Raw genomic sequence first — 15,086 nt, 5'->3', positions numbered from 1 at the left:
CTCTGCATCGTTTGTCTTTGACCCCCTTAGCCCAGGCTAGGTCCGTTAGCCTCACTAATCATTGCAGGTCAAGTAATAAATTAACGGAGGCCCCCCTCTGCAACCTGCAATGCCAGCTGAATTGTCCTTCCAACAGCTGGCAGAGATGGACAGCACAGGTAYGCTGGCAGCTCTCCACATCTTCAGTGTCCTTTCCGGCTTGGATATCAGCATCAACCAGCTACTTCAGAATTACTCAGGGAATATGATCTGTCTTCTGACTCCCTTTTTAATGCATCTGTAGCTCTGAGGCTAAGCTTCCCAAATCATCCAAAAGGATATTCATTAAGCATTCTAACCAGTGTATCTGGATATTTAAGTGCACACTTCCCCCTCACACACACACTTTCATTTCACTGCTCCAAAACAGATGATTCATTTCTTAAAGGTTTCTGCATTTTCCTCTTTATTCTTTTGCTTTATTCTAAAGCAAAAGTTAACCACATTTTCTTCCCTGCTTTTAGTCAGTAGTGGCCTCTGCTGGACACTTCTGTTACTCCAAACAATAAACTCCTGTAAAAAAGTATACAGATACATATACTGGCTTGTATTTTCTATTTCTTTTTTACAAGATCTGTTTTCCCTTGTAAATCCCACATTTCAGCTTCTGAAAATTGCAAGATCTTAATTCAAGATTTCAAGTTCCAGAAAGCATCTACTTTGTGTCTGTAGCCAGATCTGCTAATTTGCCTGAGAAGGACATATTCCAAAAAAACCACAACAAACAAACAAACAAAAAACCACCAAAAACAAACCAAGAAACTATTCAATCATTTTTGAGCAAATTAAACAAGCTGAACTGGAACAAGCTACTTTCATATTCCAGAATTTAAATGTCTGCCCATGGAATTATTCAGGAATAGCTATTGCCTTTTAAACTGACACCTTACCTGATTCCAAACTCACATTTAAGTGTAGAAAAGTCTAAAATGATAGGAAAAGTTTTTAACTGACATTTAAAAACAGGAGGAAAACCCCACAACAAATCTTCAAACTTCAGGGCTCAAAGCCAGCAGGAACTCTGCATTTCAACAGAGGCCATCCAAACTCTACTAGAAATAGAAACAGGGTAACACCAACTTCACAATATTTCTACCAACATGAGATTTACTCACCCCAGGGATTTCCAGCAACTGAGAGATGAGGAGAGGCAGTTTCAGGGCAGCCACACTTCCAGTCACACCCACCAGGACACGGTATTTTTTCTGTGGCACAGATGAGCTATTTTCTGAAGGAGACTGTGGGTCTGGAAGTGATAAGGGCTCCATGGTCCAATCAAAATCTACAAGCACGGAGAAAGAAACAAACTTTACTAAGCATCCTTCCAACTTTGGGGTTGATTTAGCTAGTAACGATTGCACTGGGAAACTTATTTACTTATTTATTCCTTAATTACTTATTTACTTCTTTTCTGACAACTCCAAAGCACAGCGTGAAATCCATCTTCAATCTGGAACACTCCATCTAAATCACACAAATGTCAAGACGCTCTCATTAAGCAGGTGCAGTGTTCTGTCCCAGGGACAATCAAATTAGCAGAGGTTGTATATACTGAAATTAAGTATGCATTTGCCATACCTATATCTATGCTTGCTAGCTTTAAGCTAGTAGACTAGTACAGCAGGGTTCCAGCAACAACATATTCCCAAGGGCACGGACTTCAGCCTGGCCTATGCAGGACCCAGAGTAATTCAGTTGGGTGCCAAACATTTAGGCCCCAATTTGCAAAGCTTTTAAGCATTGGCTGACCTTTAAGCATGGGAGCAGTCCAGTCCTCCTATTTCTTTTAACTACACTTTATTTTAGGATATCAGTAAGCAAAGCGTTAAAACTACAAAAGTAGGCCATTCATTTGTTCTGGTAAAGTCAACAGCCCTAAAAACAAAGACACAATCTTGCATGTTCAACATGGCACAGAATTTACAACACACCTTTCCTGCTGACTGCAGGGAAGACGGAAGACAGGCAACTCAGTTGAGCTGGTCTCCCTCCACGCTCTGATAAGTAATAAGTGCAGGGAGACATTTCAGTAAGTAACGTTTTTTGGGCCATCAGGCAAGCAGCATCACCTTACTGCCTGCTGTATCACTACTTTATGTTTATAGCAGCACCAAAATTACTCTCAATGATTGTTTCTCCCTGATATAGCAGATGGGAAAAAACAAAACAACAAAAGAAAAAAAACAGTCAACCAATAAAATGCAGAACAAAAGAGCCAAAATATGAAAACAGTTTCCTTTTTCCATGCTCTGTTTAGAATTAATCTGTTTAGCTTGGGCCCCTGAGGCTTCTCACCGTGTTTGTAAAAAACCTACTACAAGACGAGCACAATTTCAGCTTGGGCTTCTAAGCACTTATTAGCAAGAGCAATCAGAGAAAAAGAAAATCAACATGCATATTTGCTAGGGTATCTCAGGACTATAGTAATACTTCACATGGCTGTCTGTATCTAATTAAAGTCATCACAGATTACTCACCTGATACACATCTCATTTGATTACCAAATGACAATGAATTCACCAAAACATCCACATTCTAAACTTTGGGAAATAAGACATAACAGGTATCTTTTAAAAAGAACTATTAAGTTTCAATATTAATGATAAAGTGTGATATTCTGGGGAGCACTTTTCTCTTATTGAAACACAGCTCCAGAAAATTAACTGAAGAACAAAATAATGAGAAAGCAAGCAATTTATAATTCTACTCGCTCATTTCATTACTTTTTAAATATAGCCCCGAAAACACTTCGAAAAGGCGGTCAAGGTGGACCGCAGAGTGAAGGGATCCTGCGGATTTCCGGAATACGAACAAGCAATATTTACAGCGATAAGCACGTGCGGGGGGGCGGTAACGCGTTATTACGGTAAAGCGTTRTTACGGTAACGCGTTACGACGCCGCCAGACGCGCACCAAGAGCCCCGCGAGCGCGTCGCAGCTACGGGACCCCTCCGCGAACGGCGCCGGCGCGAGGGGCGAGGCCCCGGGGGGGCCCCGCGGGGGTGTCCGGTGTCCGCAGCCCGAGCCGCGCGGGGCCGCCGCAGAGCTCGGCCCTACTCACCGCCCGCCGCCGCCACCCCCCGCGGCGTCGCCCAGCAACAAGCGCGCAACCCGCGCCGGAAGGACAAGGGCCCGATGGGAAATGCAGGCCTCCCCGCGCCCGCGCCCATTGGCGCCACTGGCGCATGCGCGCTGCCGCCCGGCGGCGGGAGGGCGCCGCGGCCCCGGGGTCGCGGGTTCGCGGCTGCCGTCGGCCAGGCCTCGGGGATAGGGCGGCACGGCCGTGCCCGCCCGGAGCCCTCCCGTCCCTTCCACGCTGGAAACGGCCCCCCAGCCCCCAAACCGCACGGGGGTGGCACCAACGGCGGCCTCCTCCGGCCAGCACAGCCCTCCAAGAACCAGCCAGGACAACAGRAGGTGTCCACATCTGGGTCGAGTTTATTGCGTTCGCACCTCGCAGTGACAAACACGGATGGCTGAGGGAAACAGCAGCTCCTCGAAACGCCGCAACAGTCCAGAGAGAGATTTCCCAAGTCTTACATCTTATTGTGTTTCCAAAAAAAAGAAAGAAAGAAAGAGAGAAAAATCCCCTAGGCCTCCCCTCGCGGAAACACCGCAATGCGCCTCGACGGCTGGGGCGCGCGGCGGGGAGGGAGCAGAGCACGCAGGGGCAAAGCCTTCGAGCTTCGAACACCCGGTTCTGGTGTTTCAGAGGGCAGCAGAAAACCTGCTGCTAGGAAAAAAAAAAAAAAAGGAAAAAAAGAAAAGGGGAGGAGGGAAGGGACGAGGGTTGGGAGAGGACAAGAGCAGAGGGCCAGGCTCAGAGGAGCTCCCGGGCCTCGCGCTGCGCGTAACCGATCCRTGCAGGGGGTCAGAGCGGGCCCAGCCGCTGGATGGCGGGAGGCGACGAAGCCGCCGCAGGAAAGGCCGGCGCTGCCCGCGCCTTGGGAGTGGAGGGGCTTCGCTCACACCAGGGCGCGCGCAAACGGGCCCCGGGCGCAGTAAAGCTTCAGGCGCGCTGCAGCCCAGAGCTGCCTGCCGCTCTCGCCGACGTGGACCCCAGCGACGCGGCGGGGCCCGGCAGCCTCAGCCCGTACGTCACGCGGCCRCGGATTAAGCACAGCCGCTATGGATGCGGGGCCGTGCGCCCTGCCCGGCTTCTGCAGCGCTGGAGGGCTGAAGCAATACAGCGACGCGTTTCACCGCCGAGCAATCGCACTCGCACGTGTAGGAGACGCACTGGAGAGGGTGGTTAGATGCTGAAGCGATGTCTATTAGATATAGCTCGTTACAGTTAGCATTTATGCATCTTACTATAAATGCAAAAAAGTGAAGTTACTGTTAATTCAGCATTTCTCACACATGGGATGACAGAGCACATGATTTGGCATAGTAAGTTTTAGGCTAGCTATAAATGAATTGCACAATATTTAAACCTGATTAAGTACATAATAGGCTCAGCAAAGGATTAGTTTTCTCTTTACGTTTTATACATATATATATACACACACACACACAGAGGCATCTTTATCATTAGCTGCATTTTAGTCTTGTCGAGAGACAACTGGCTACTGCAGAATGACTGAAGTGGTACCCTTAGGAGGAAACTATTCTTGGTGTGCTTCGCTGGAAAAAATAAATTCCTTTTTGGCATGATTCTTGGGGATAAATTTCAATACAAGCATCATTAAGCAGCTAGAGGGAGGGGGGTCAAGAGGTTGGCGACTTGCAAAGCTCTCGCTGGCAAGGCTGCGGGGGAAAGATTACAGCTAGGCTGCGGCACACTGAGCTATAACCTGCAGGGCGAGCACCTGCCTGCTGCAAGCGGGAGGCTTGTGGGGCAGGAGAAAATTGAGCAAAGGGGCCAGATCAGCCTCTACCTGGGCTGCTTTTCCATGAGTTAGAGAAAAATCTGACCGCTCTATTTAAAGTGCAATTAGAGTATGAAAAGCATCTCTGAGAAGGAGCTTTTCCTACTCCTGCTCTGCGATGTCCGCTAGCTCCGCTTAGGAATCAAAGTCTTTTCCAGGAGCTGCCGGCCACCTTTCCCTTCCCTGAATCTCCCACCACAAGACGGGGCAGCGTGAGCTCAGCTGCCTCCTGCTAATGTGCAGGATAGTTCCCTGGAGCTCGACCTCCACCAACCGGGCAGGGTCTCAGGGCCGAAGGAGCCGGGACTTCTGGGCCACTACATCTGTTACGGGCAAGGGAGCCTAGCGGAGTTACAAGGCCAAGCTCCACTGACCTTTTTAGAAGTCACAGGAGAGAAGGAATTATTGCCACCATCATCTTTTAGCCTGGAGGTTTCCTAAAGGGCCCTAAATTAGTGCACGCCTCTAAAGGTAACAGGGCCAAATCTTGGTCACCCTGTTTAGTCAGTCGACGAGACTGGTTTTATGTGCTTGCAGATGGGGTGGCAAGATTGGACCTGGAGCCTTGCCCAAGAATAGGTCCTCTGAGAAACACTCTGCCAATTTTAGTCACTTTTCTAAATAGAATCCTTTAAAAAACAGACTCGGGATGCAGAATCTCAAACGGGCCAATTTTGCAGGGAAAACGGTCCTCACTCCCCAACACACACACACACACACACACACACACACACACAGTGCACCGGGGCTCTTGTTCACAGTCACACACTAATACTGGTCTTCCATGTCAAAAGTGTAAACTACTCATTTACAACACCACGTACAGAGAGAAGTTGTAGATCCTGAGCCAGGGCGAAGGAATCTCTCAGCTTCCAGCATATCAACAGCAGGAGTGAGTTATCTTATTTATTTTTAAACACTAAATCAGCCAGCCACCTGCTAGTTAAAAAGCAAAAGAAAAGAATTCCCAGGACTGTTTGCCCTGGGTAGAGACAGTGGCAAATGGCTGGACACTACCGACTGAAAGAGGAAAAAAAAAAAAAGTGTAGTTCAGCTCTTATCACAAGAAGGGAGGAGATGGGTGCTGGTTGCTATTTTTGTCTTTCCTTTTTTGGGGGGCTTTTGGCTGATGTACTTCTAACATACACCTATCACCACAGTAATTTAAAAACCATCACCATACACTATTTCACAGGGAAAAGAAAACACACAAACGTACACCTATTACCACACACAACAAGAGTCCTGCAGGTCAACTCACAGCCTCTTCAAAATGAAAAAAAAATAAAATAGAGAAAAAAGAGCTCAAGACAACCACAAAAAAAGTCATTACAGAGAACAGGGGAAAAGAATCATCCCCTGTGGTACACTCCGCCTTTCCAAAATGGTTGCAGAAACTCGGCTCAGCCGTCTTCCTCCTCCTCCCTTCCCCCCCGCTCCGGCGCCCGAGGACAAGGTCCGGCTGCTCACATCTCGTTGGAATAGGTGTAGTTGGGGGTGGCCGAGTACTGCGTCTCGTGCTGCATCATGGCCCCCTGCGCGGCCCCCACCGCCGCGCTCTGCGCTGCCTGCTGCACGTGGGGGTTCTTCCAGGCGCCCGTGGTCCACTCCTCCTGGGCCTTGCTGAAGCTCCCGCCGCTCCCCCGGTAAAATTTATGCACCTGGAGCGGTTGGACAAGGAGAAAAACCTGTCTGTAAGGCAGCACGATCCCAGCCCTCTCCTCTTCCCTGTGTGCCTGATGCCGGAAGGTGCTGAGCAACTCCAGCTCCCACTGACCTCCAGGGTAGCAGCCAGGGCTCCCTCAAGCTGAACGGGACCCTAAAAACACGCTGCACGTCCCCACAAAACAGGCTGCTTCAACGCAGAGGAAGTCCCATGGGCTCGTTCCCAGGAGGGTGAATGCAGCTCTATCCTAGCCTTTTCCACCTCTGCTCCCCAAACCCGCTCCCTTCGCCGAGGGAATGACCTCCAAGTGGTGGCTACGACCAGAGAGGCTGGGCTCGGCTCTGCTTGTCTAACCGCCTTCACCCCAGAGCTTGCACGTGGCCAAAGGGGGCTCAAGCACCAGGACTGGTGCCCTCTCCTACATCTTACACTTGGAGCTGGACAAAGCCACTCCTGACCTGCTCAAAGTGTAACGGGAGTGGTGGAAACGGCAAACTGCGAGTTTAACTGGGCTGGGGAAGGACACGGTACCCCCAGGGCACTGGCCTACAGACGCTGTAGTTGTTCTCCCTCCGCCACTCAAGCCCCCCCATCCCTCCTCCCCGCCAAGCTGCAGTCGTACCATCGTGAGAGCGATGAAGGAGAAGACTGCCATCCCTGTGAACAAGACGGTGGGGATCAGCATCACCACGGCCGACCCCACATTGGTCCCAAAGAAGGAAATTGCTGCAATCCAGCCACTGCAACGAGATCAAGCAACCAGTGAAGCAGCCTGCAACCGTCCCTGTTGGCCCTGCGCATTGCAGCCTGCCAACATCCCTGTCCCTCAACCCTCCCAGCTCCTGAACCTTCTTCCCCCAGGTGGGAAGCCACTGAAGCACCGATGATCAAACAGTAAGAGCCGGCTTGCTCCCATTGCTTTTCTCCACATTGCTGGGCTTCCCCCACAATGCACAAACGCCTCCCTTCTGTGCTCCCAGCACTACCCCACGGAGGCCCCAAGCAGGCCATGCCACCATGATGCTGGCATCTCCTCCACAGCCCTGTTGAACCCCGTCCTCTGACAGCAAGCACAGCAACGGTGACTGTCTTTGCACCCAACACGAGAGCAGCTCCCTCCTTACCAGACACCCCAGCCAGGGATTCCCACTGCCTGGATAATGCTGATCACCAGCTGGGCCATGAAGGTGAAGAAGAAGGCCATGAAGCTGAAGGAGCTGTCTGTCCTGCAAGAGAGGGCTCAGTCACCTCCTAGGTCTCCATCCCTGCTGCACTCCTAGGGAAGGCAGATGCTCTTGCCACTATGGGCTCCCATCTCGGACCCTTTTATCACAGAAGCAGCTGTGTTTTTTCCCCCCGGCCGAGGTTTAGTGATTGAGAACAGGGCTGTGATAAGTCAGTGAGAATAGTAGCTTCCTGCAGACAGCAGGCACCAGAGCAAAACCACAGAGAAAGGAGAAAATGTGAGAGGCTCAAGGTGGTGAAAGGGCAGCCAGAAAAACCATTAGGCATCTGCTCTCCCAGGGACATAGCTTTGCAGTCACATCCCTGTGCTTGGGCAGCTGCTGTATGCCAGCAGAGCCCCGGCAAGCGTCTCTGTGAGCATCTGAGCTGTGCCAAACATAGCTTCCATCTAAGACCCCCTTTAGGTGGGCCTCCCACCGATGTTTCTTTGAGGCCAAGTCAGGCCATCCAGATGCGCCAAGCCAGAGTGCTCAACCAGACCCTTCCCACGGCTCGGCCAGCACAGCAAGACAGCCGAGGGGGCGCCTGCGTTCAGACATGACCGCCAAACGCCAGGGCTCTCGGCTCACATGGTCCTACCATCATACTCAGCCTTCCCATATGGGGAAGAAATAGGCCCCCGGTTTTGCAGATTTGGCAAAACTCAGGCCAAGGGCAGACAAAGCGCTTCCTGCTCAGCGAGCCTGCGGCGGAGCAGGGACTCAAACCCATCTTGCGTGAGGAGTTTAGCATCCCGCTCATGGTCCGCAGAGGGGTCCATGCCTTCCTCCCGGGAGGCTTAGTGCACGGAGGGCCACGGGCAGATCAATCTATGTTATGCAGCAGTGAGGAGCAATTGATTTCAGCAGCAAGTATAATCAATACAAATACCCCCGAGACTTATGAAAAAATATAAACGAGGCCTCAGGGATGGGCAGCAGGGGAGGGAAAAATCTGCATTTTTGCTGCAGAATATAGAGGTTTTTCAATTTCGTGCAACTACCTGTTGCCTGGGGCGGGAAGAGAGCTGGACGGCTTCCCTCCCCTTGCACTGCTGCCTTGCACAGCGCCCAGCCGCGGGGGGCAAAACGCACACCCAGAGGCCCCCCGGCCTCCCAGCTCCGCGACACTGCGCCGAGCCGGACGTAAGGGCGGGCAACCGTCTTTCTGCTGAATGGCTGGGGTTTGGGCCGTCTGGAAATCCTGCACACCCTTACTTTGAAGGTTAGAAAGTAAAGCTAAAAGGCTGGACAGAAAGAGCAGAAATTCCCCAAACGTCCAGGCAACGTCCCAAGATAAGCACCGACTGGGAGGAAAAAAAAGACTGTGAAAAGCTGAGCTCAGCTGTGAACACTTACTTGAAAGCTTTGTAAATAGGTCTAAACCAGCAGACATAGGAGCAGGGCGTAAAGAGAATGAGCCAGAGAATTGCCAGTCCAAAATTAACAGCTCCACCGCCTCCAATGAGCCATGCGAGGCAGCCAACGAGATTCACCGCCAAGGTGATGCTGTTCACTGCAAACACACACACACACACAGAGGGAGCAGAGTAGCACAAGGAGGTGAGTGTGAGAAGAGAGACCCTGCGGCAGCTCCGACCCCGGGATCCAGGGACGTCCGTGCCGGTCTAACCTAAAGCAGGGTGTCGTCAGCAGCGTGCTCTCCGAGCCGGATTTCCCTTCCCTCGGGCAGTGGGGCCAAGCTAGCTAGCGAGAAGGCGGCAGTTAAGCAGCTCACTTCTGGCTGCTCGGCACGCTCCCCCCTTTAAGGAGCAGGGACGCGAGGTCCCGCAGGCCCGGTTTGCAGAGCACACGCGGAGCTTTTTCACTTGCCTCCAGCTATGGCCGCGCTGAAAGCACGTTTCCCTGCYGGGGCGAGCGAACACCATCCGAGCGTTTCTGAGAGCCGCAGTCACGCTCTCGGCCGCTGCCCGGCCGCTTCGGCGGGGAGGTCTGCTCATTTCTCCCGCCTCTGCTCGGGGTTAAGCAGCACAAGGGCTGCCGCTGTGAAACGCGGCTGAGCGGACACAGCACAAAGCGGAGAAGACTCATCTGCATTCTGACGCCTCCGATTTTTAAGAATGATTCATTATTCTGATGAGAATCAAAACCCTCCCACCGCTGCCCAGAAGAGAGCGGCCAGCTGCAGCCCTCCACCGCGCAAGAAAGGGAGCTCAGTTGGGGAAGCCGACGGGCGCTCGCCGCTTCGCAAAGCCCCCGGGGATACCAAGGGGGCCTTTCACGCCGTCGGCATTTGCGCCTGGCTGGGCGATTCTTCGGGGGGGGCTGGGGAGAAATAACCCAGAAAGGAGCTCTGGAGACAGAGCTCACTTGAAGACTATTCCCAGACAAATCAGGAGCCAACGGACACGCAGCCAGCTCAGAGCCGGCGCTCGTGCCGTTGGAGAGCCTAGCGCGAGAACCGAGCTCTGTTAAACTGAGCGCAGCAAGGACAGCGAGGGAATGTAATGCCCCAGATAAAAACATTGGGCTTCCCTGAGGCTTGGGGAAGTTTTTCCCTTCTCCCATGAAAAAGCTATAGGAACCCYCCTGACACAAAGAGGCGAGTCACCCTAGGGTCACCTTCCTGACGGGATGCAGCCCCAAAGGTACCCGCTGGTGAGAGCAGGGTGGTGTCTGGTGCGTTATCGGAAGCACAAGCGCCCCGTCCCTCCRGTGCCAGCTCGGCTCAGCTCCTCGTAATCTGCGCCCAGAGCACAAGCCACTCCCGCGAGGGCTTCCAAAGTTCAGGGAACCGCCTGATAAAGGAGCTAGGCTTTGCTGAGCCCGGACGGTGCCACCTTGCCCTGCCCACGCCGCCGAACCGCGCGGCCTGCGCCAACGGGCCCCAGGGAGGCGACTGGCCGAGGGGGGGTCCGAGGGCAGCCCTGCCTGCTCCCTCCCGCTGTCTCCCGGCGCGCTTCCGCTGTCACCCGGAGGGAATTGCTCCGAGCACAACTTCAGCCTCCATTCAGTCCCCTGCTGAGCCAGGCTGCGATTAGCGTCGTCTTCAGCAATGCTTTCCCCTACACGCTGCCCCCTTTGGCTCTGGGCAGGAGATCTGAAGGCAGCACCCTAGGCCTGGCTCTGGAGAAGTCAAAAGCTAAACGTGGGGGCACGTACCCGTCACAGACCCCAGCTTCTCTAGGAGGAGCTGACTGCTGGATTTCCTAAGCAAGCGGGTCTCATCAGAAGAGCTGCCCTGCGGCACGGCACAGCTTGCGCGCAGCCGCGCGCGGGCCCTKGCCCCGCTCCCCTCCTTAGGGCAGGGGGGAACGAGCCCGGGGGCAGGCTGCGGCCGGGGACGGTCACGGGCAGGGACGTCCCTTTCCAGCGCTGGAGCCCCTCGGGCAGCGACCCTTCCCTCTAGCTGTGCTACCTGCCCTGGGGGCAAACCGGTAAGGAAGAGAGATCCCGGCTCATTTAACGAGTTGGAAACCGCGATGGCTCTGTTAGTGCGGAGCACAGCACACCACGCAGWAGCATGCAAGAGGAACGGACAAGGTCCGGCTTCGGGGAAAGCCGCGAGCTCCCGCGTTTTGGGAGCCGCTCGCCGCCTCCGTACAGCCCTCGCCTCACCCCCGCACAGCGGCATTTCAGCCTCAGGCTGCCGCCAGGAACCCGGCCCACGGACGTGGCTTTGGGCTGGACACGTGCGTTTGGCTTAGGGTCAGTGACCGGTACAGAGCCCTGGCGCTCAACGGCTCTCGGGAGCCGACCTGGGGGTCACGACCAGCTTGGGCTGATGGGGAAAGCCCTTCCCTAGCCAAGGGGTAGGGGGAAACCAGAGGAGGCTTTGCAGCTTCCCTGCGTGAGGCGGCTGGTAGCTCAGCAGGACAGAGAGGCAAGTAAATCCAGCAAAAGGAAACACGGTTGCTGAGGCCGGTCCCCTTGCAGCAGGCTCCAGTGGGAAGCCCTGGTCATGGGTGGGCCAAGCGCAGAAGTTCAGGCCCGAGGGAGCAGGGCAGCCAGATCCACACGTCCAGCCATAAACCCAGTCCTTACGTGTGGAAGGGCTGGAATTTGGAGTAGGATACTGCAGCCCCAATCCCATCCCTACGGTATTTCTTAAAGGCCTTGAACAAGAGCGAGAGGCCTGGAGGGGCAAAGGGGCAGAACGACGCTTCCCCTGCTCTTGCTCGAGCTGGCGACTTCCAGAGAAGCAGCTTCAGAAAGGCAGACGTGACCCGTCCAAGCCCTCCCGCCAGCCCGGCTGAGCCCGCTGACTCACGCATCCAGAGGTAGTACAGCCGCTTGGCCATGGTACGGTGCTGCGGTGGGATTTCCGCGTCAAAGTCCTGGTAGAAACATGGCTTCAGAGGGATAAATTTCGGGAGGGGAGGAAAGTTGTTCACTTTTTCTGTAACAAAAAAGTTTCATCAGTGTTGATCACTGCACAGAACTGAAGACGAACGCAGTCTTTCTAGTTAATCTTATTTAACCTCCCAAATTGCCTGGTTTTAAATAGAAAATGAGAATTTCCCCTCCGTCACCAGCAGCCCACCCACAGCTGTACAGCAACGCAAATTCTGCCCGCGCAGCCGGATGGATCCTGCACGGCCAAGCTTGGACCTCTGTAATCCCACCAAGGACCAACAGGGTCACGAAGGCCAAAGCCTCACAGGCAGCAGAGCCCCAGGCCTCTCCAGAGGCAAGACACGGGAATAGCCCAGCCGGAGACCCTCCGTACCTGCCATGCTGGCACGCTCTCAGCCTCTGCGTCCCACGGAAAAGGTAGGGAAACAACTCGGATCTCTGCCAAGGCTGGAGGAAAACAAGAGGAAAACAGCGGTGTGAAGGAAGCAGATGCAGAGGACGCTCCGAAGCGGAGCGGTCGTTGGAGGTGCCTGCGTGCTGCGGAAAGGCCGCTAGCAGGAAGGAAAACGCTCTTTCTCCCGCGCACCAGCAGGCAGGAGCATCCGCCCCCACCACAGCCCCCACCTCGTACCCGGGCAATCCCCATCGCAGCCGGGCACTGCCCAGCCGGCAGCGCTGATCCTCCGAAACCCGGGGGGAGGCAGCTTCTCCCCCACGCCAGCAAAGCGCCGGCTCCGCGCCCTGGAGCAAATCCCAGCTACCTCCGCTCCCCTTGCAGAACCTCCCCGAAAAGACAGCCTTCACCTTCCTCCACTGCTCCAAAATAACTCAAGGACAGCGCTATAATAGGGCGGTTGGCTTTATTTATGCGGCCACTCTCTTCTACAGTATTTACACACACGGGCTTACCGTCGACACCTGGCTCGCTACAGGATAAATCCGGCTGCTAAGGCCCAGAGCTTACGTGCCAATTCCAGCGCTGGCTGGAGCTGCAAGATTAAAAGAAGATTCAGCAATGTGGGGCAGGGCGCAGGCTTAGCCTCGCACTCCTCCTCGAGCGACCTACATCCACCCCCAYCGTGCCCAAGGGGAGCCGTGGGGTCGGGGGCCGGGGAAGGGCCCCGCTGCGCCCCACCGCTGAGCTCCCAGGGTGGCGCGGCACCGAGCGCACCCCCGAGCGAGCTGGCTTCACGGCGGAGAAAAACCAGTGCCGGCATCGCTGCCCAAGCCAGGAGCTTTTGCAAGAGCTCTGGGATGCAACCCGACTTCCCAGGACCCGGGCGGCTGTGCGCGGCGGGGGCTCGCCGGCGTTCACCGCCTCCGGGGGCGGCAGCGCAGACCCGAGCCAGGCCGTAGTATGTCCTCTGCAAGCCCAAGCCAAAAACCAGGCTGGAAGGGAAGAGGGAAATCAGCCGAAAACTAATCAGAGGTGATTGGCACTAAGGAGTCACTTGAGTGCCGGCTTAACGATTACTCATGTAATTCGGCACCTCGTGCCGTTTCCAGAGGCGCCAACGCGGGCACTGCCTTGCGGGAGCACGGCGAGGGGAAGGCAGCGCCCCGGGGCGCTTTGCACAGCGTTTCGCGCTCCAGAGGCTCCGGGCTGCGCGCGAGCTCTCCGGACCCTGCCACGCTCAGCCCTGGCCCAGCACCAAAACGAATCTGCAGCATCATCTCAAAACAAGAACTAAGGACCGAGGTTTTAACTTTCAGGGTGAAGGCAGCACCCTCTGTTCCCACGCTGCTGCCGACCCGCGGGGCTCCATCGGGTGCTGCCTCTGGGCTTTGCACTTGCCTAATTCCACCTCGACCGGAGCGGCCGCGCTGGCGACGCGAGGTCCCGCCAGCCGGCACGCTCGCCTCGCCGGAAGAGCGGAGGCGGTTTGGAGAACGCGGAGCGCAGGCGTCGCTGCCAAGGCCGGTGCGTGCCAGCACGGCGCCGAGCGCAATGCCTGCTGCGGGAGCCCGGCCGCTCGCTCCTCGCGCGGGCAAAGCAGGCGGACGAGCCCCCCCCTCCGGCGGGCAAACGCAGCCTCCGGCCCCGCGGAGGGCAAAGCCATCTCCATCTCTGGGTGGATCCCAGCTCCTCTTCCCGCTCCAGCCGTACCGGAGCGGGAAGCAGCAGGCAGCGTGTCACCTGGGCCTGCCTTCCACTGGCAGCGGGTGACGGGCCAGGCGTGGAGGGAATTTATGTTATTAAAAAGGCAAAAACCCACCACCAGAGACACTGGCTAGGCACAGAAATCCCCCCGCGCCGCCTGCGGCTCAATCGCGCGTCATTCTCCGCATCCGACGGCGGCCCACGTTGGATTTCTTCCCCTCTCGCAGCCCGGGCTATAAATAAGAGCTGTCTGACTGCACAGCTGACGCTTCCCCGGCTCCACTGCGATCACGGGCTCGCCGAGCCGCGAGGCTGCGCCCGCGACGCACCGGGGCCGCCGGCGCACGTGCGCGGGCAGGGCGAAGCGGGGGCCAGCAGCTCACCTGGACCCGCCGCGCCGGCAGGCTCGATGCCGCCGAGCCCGCGCGCCTCGCGAGCCCGGCTGCGGGGAAGGGGAGGCGCACGGGTGGCCTCGGCCCCGCCGCGGGGGCACGGGCCAGCGGCAGGGCCGCTCCGGGGGAGGCAGAGCCGCGCACCGCCTGCGGCCCCAGCGAGCAAGGTGTTTCTCAGGGTTTCACAGCCCTGGGCCCCCGGGTGGGCAGGCAGCACCCCAGCGGGGGTGCGCAGGGCTGGCACCCACCCACTGCCCCGGAGAAGGGGACCCTGCAGAAGGGCGCTGCCATCGCACGCGCAGCGCCCACGGGGGCACCCCAGGGACACCCGCTTCCTGGCAGCGTGCCCCTCCTTGCACGCGCACCACCCCCCCATGGAGAAGGGGGAGACCCCCCCCTCCTTGCACACGTGCCACCCTCCCACCAAGGGGGGGGAGACCCCCCCTCCTTGCACACGTGCCACCCTCCCACCAAGGG

General features: G+C 55.9%; 2 protein-coding genes across 34 annotated transcripts in view; both read right to left on the bottom strand.

The window, feature by feature from the left end:
• Positions 1-3,170, bottom strand: part of PPCDC (phosphopantothenoylcysteine decarboxylase) — a 56,377-nt gene extending 53,207 nt beyond the window's left edge. For 11 of the 33 annotated variants that reach the window (XR_003253897.1, XR_003253896.1, XR_003253895.1 and 8 more), the window contains exons 1-3: positions 1,971-2,508; positions 1,444-1,503; positions 1,155-1,321 (exon numbers count right to left, since the gene is read on the bottom strand). Coding sequence is in view for 30 of the 33 variants with exons in the window: in XM_026068142.1 (XP_025923927.1) it covers positions 1,155-1,321; positions 1,444-1,503; positions 1,971-2,091 (348 nt within the window). In the remaining 3 variants the exon portion in view is untranslated. The other 22 variants (XM_026068144.1, XM_026068145.1, XM_026068146.1 and 19 more) reach the window with 22 other exon arrangements.
• Positions 3,171-3,389: 219 nt separating this feature from the next.
• On the bottom strand, positions 3,390-13,127 carry SCAMP5 (secretory carrier membrane protein 5). The gene is made up of 7 exons (XM_026068405.1): positions 13,026-13,127; positions 12,490-12,563; positions 12,031-12,159; positions 9,159-9,315; positions 7,701-7,802; positions 7,199-7,316; positions 3,390-6,571 (listed from the first exon to the last, which is right to left on the bottom strand). The coding sequence occupies exons 2-7, from the start codon at positions 12,494-12,496 to the stop codon at positions 6,377-6,379; spliced, it is 708 nt and encodes a 235-aa protein (XP_025924190.1). The 5' UTR covers positions 12,497-12,563; positions 13,026-13,127; the 3' UTR covers positions 3,390-6,376.
• Positions 13,128-15,086: the final 1,959 nt, after the last annotated feature.

This window comes from Apteryx rowi, unplaced genomic scaffold (genome assembly GCF_003343035.1).
Source record: "Apteryx rowi isolate R43461 unplaced genomic scaffold, aptRow1 scaffold_27, whole genome shotgun sequence".
Lineage (NCBI taxonomy): Eukaryota > Metazoa > Chordata > Aves > Apterygiformes > Apterygidae > Apteryx > Apteryx rowi.
This window is presented reverse-complemented; position numbering and strand designations above follow the sequence as displayed.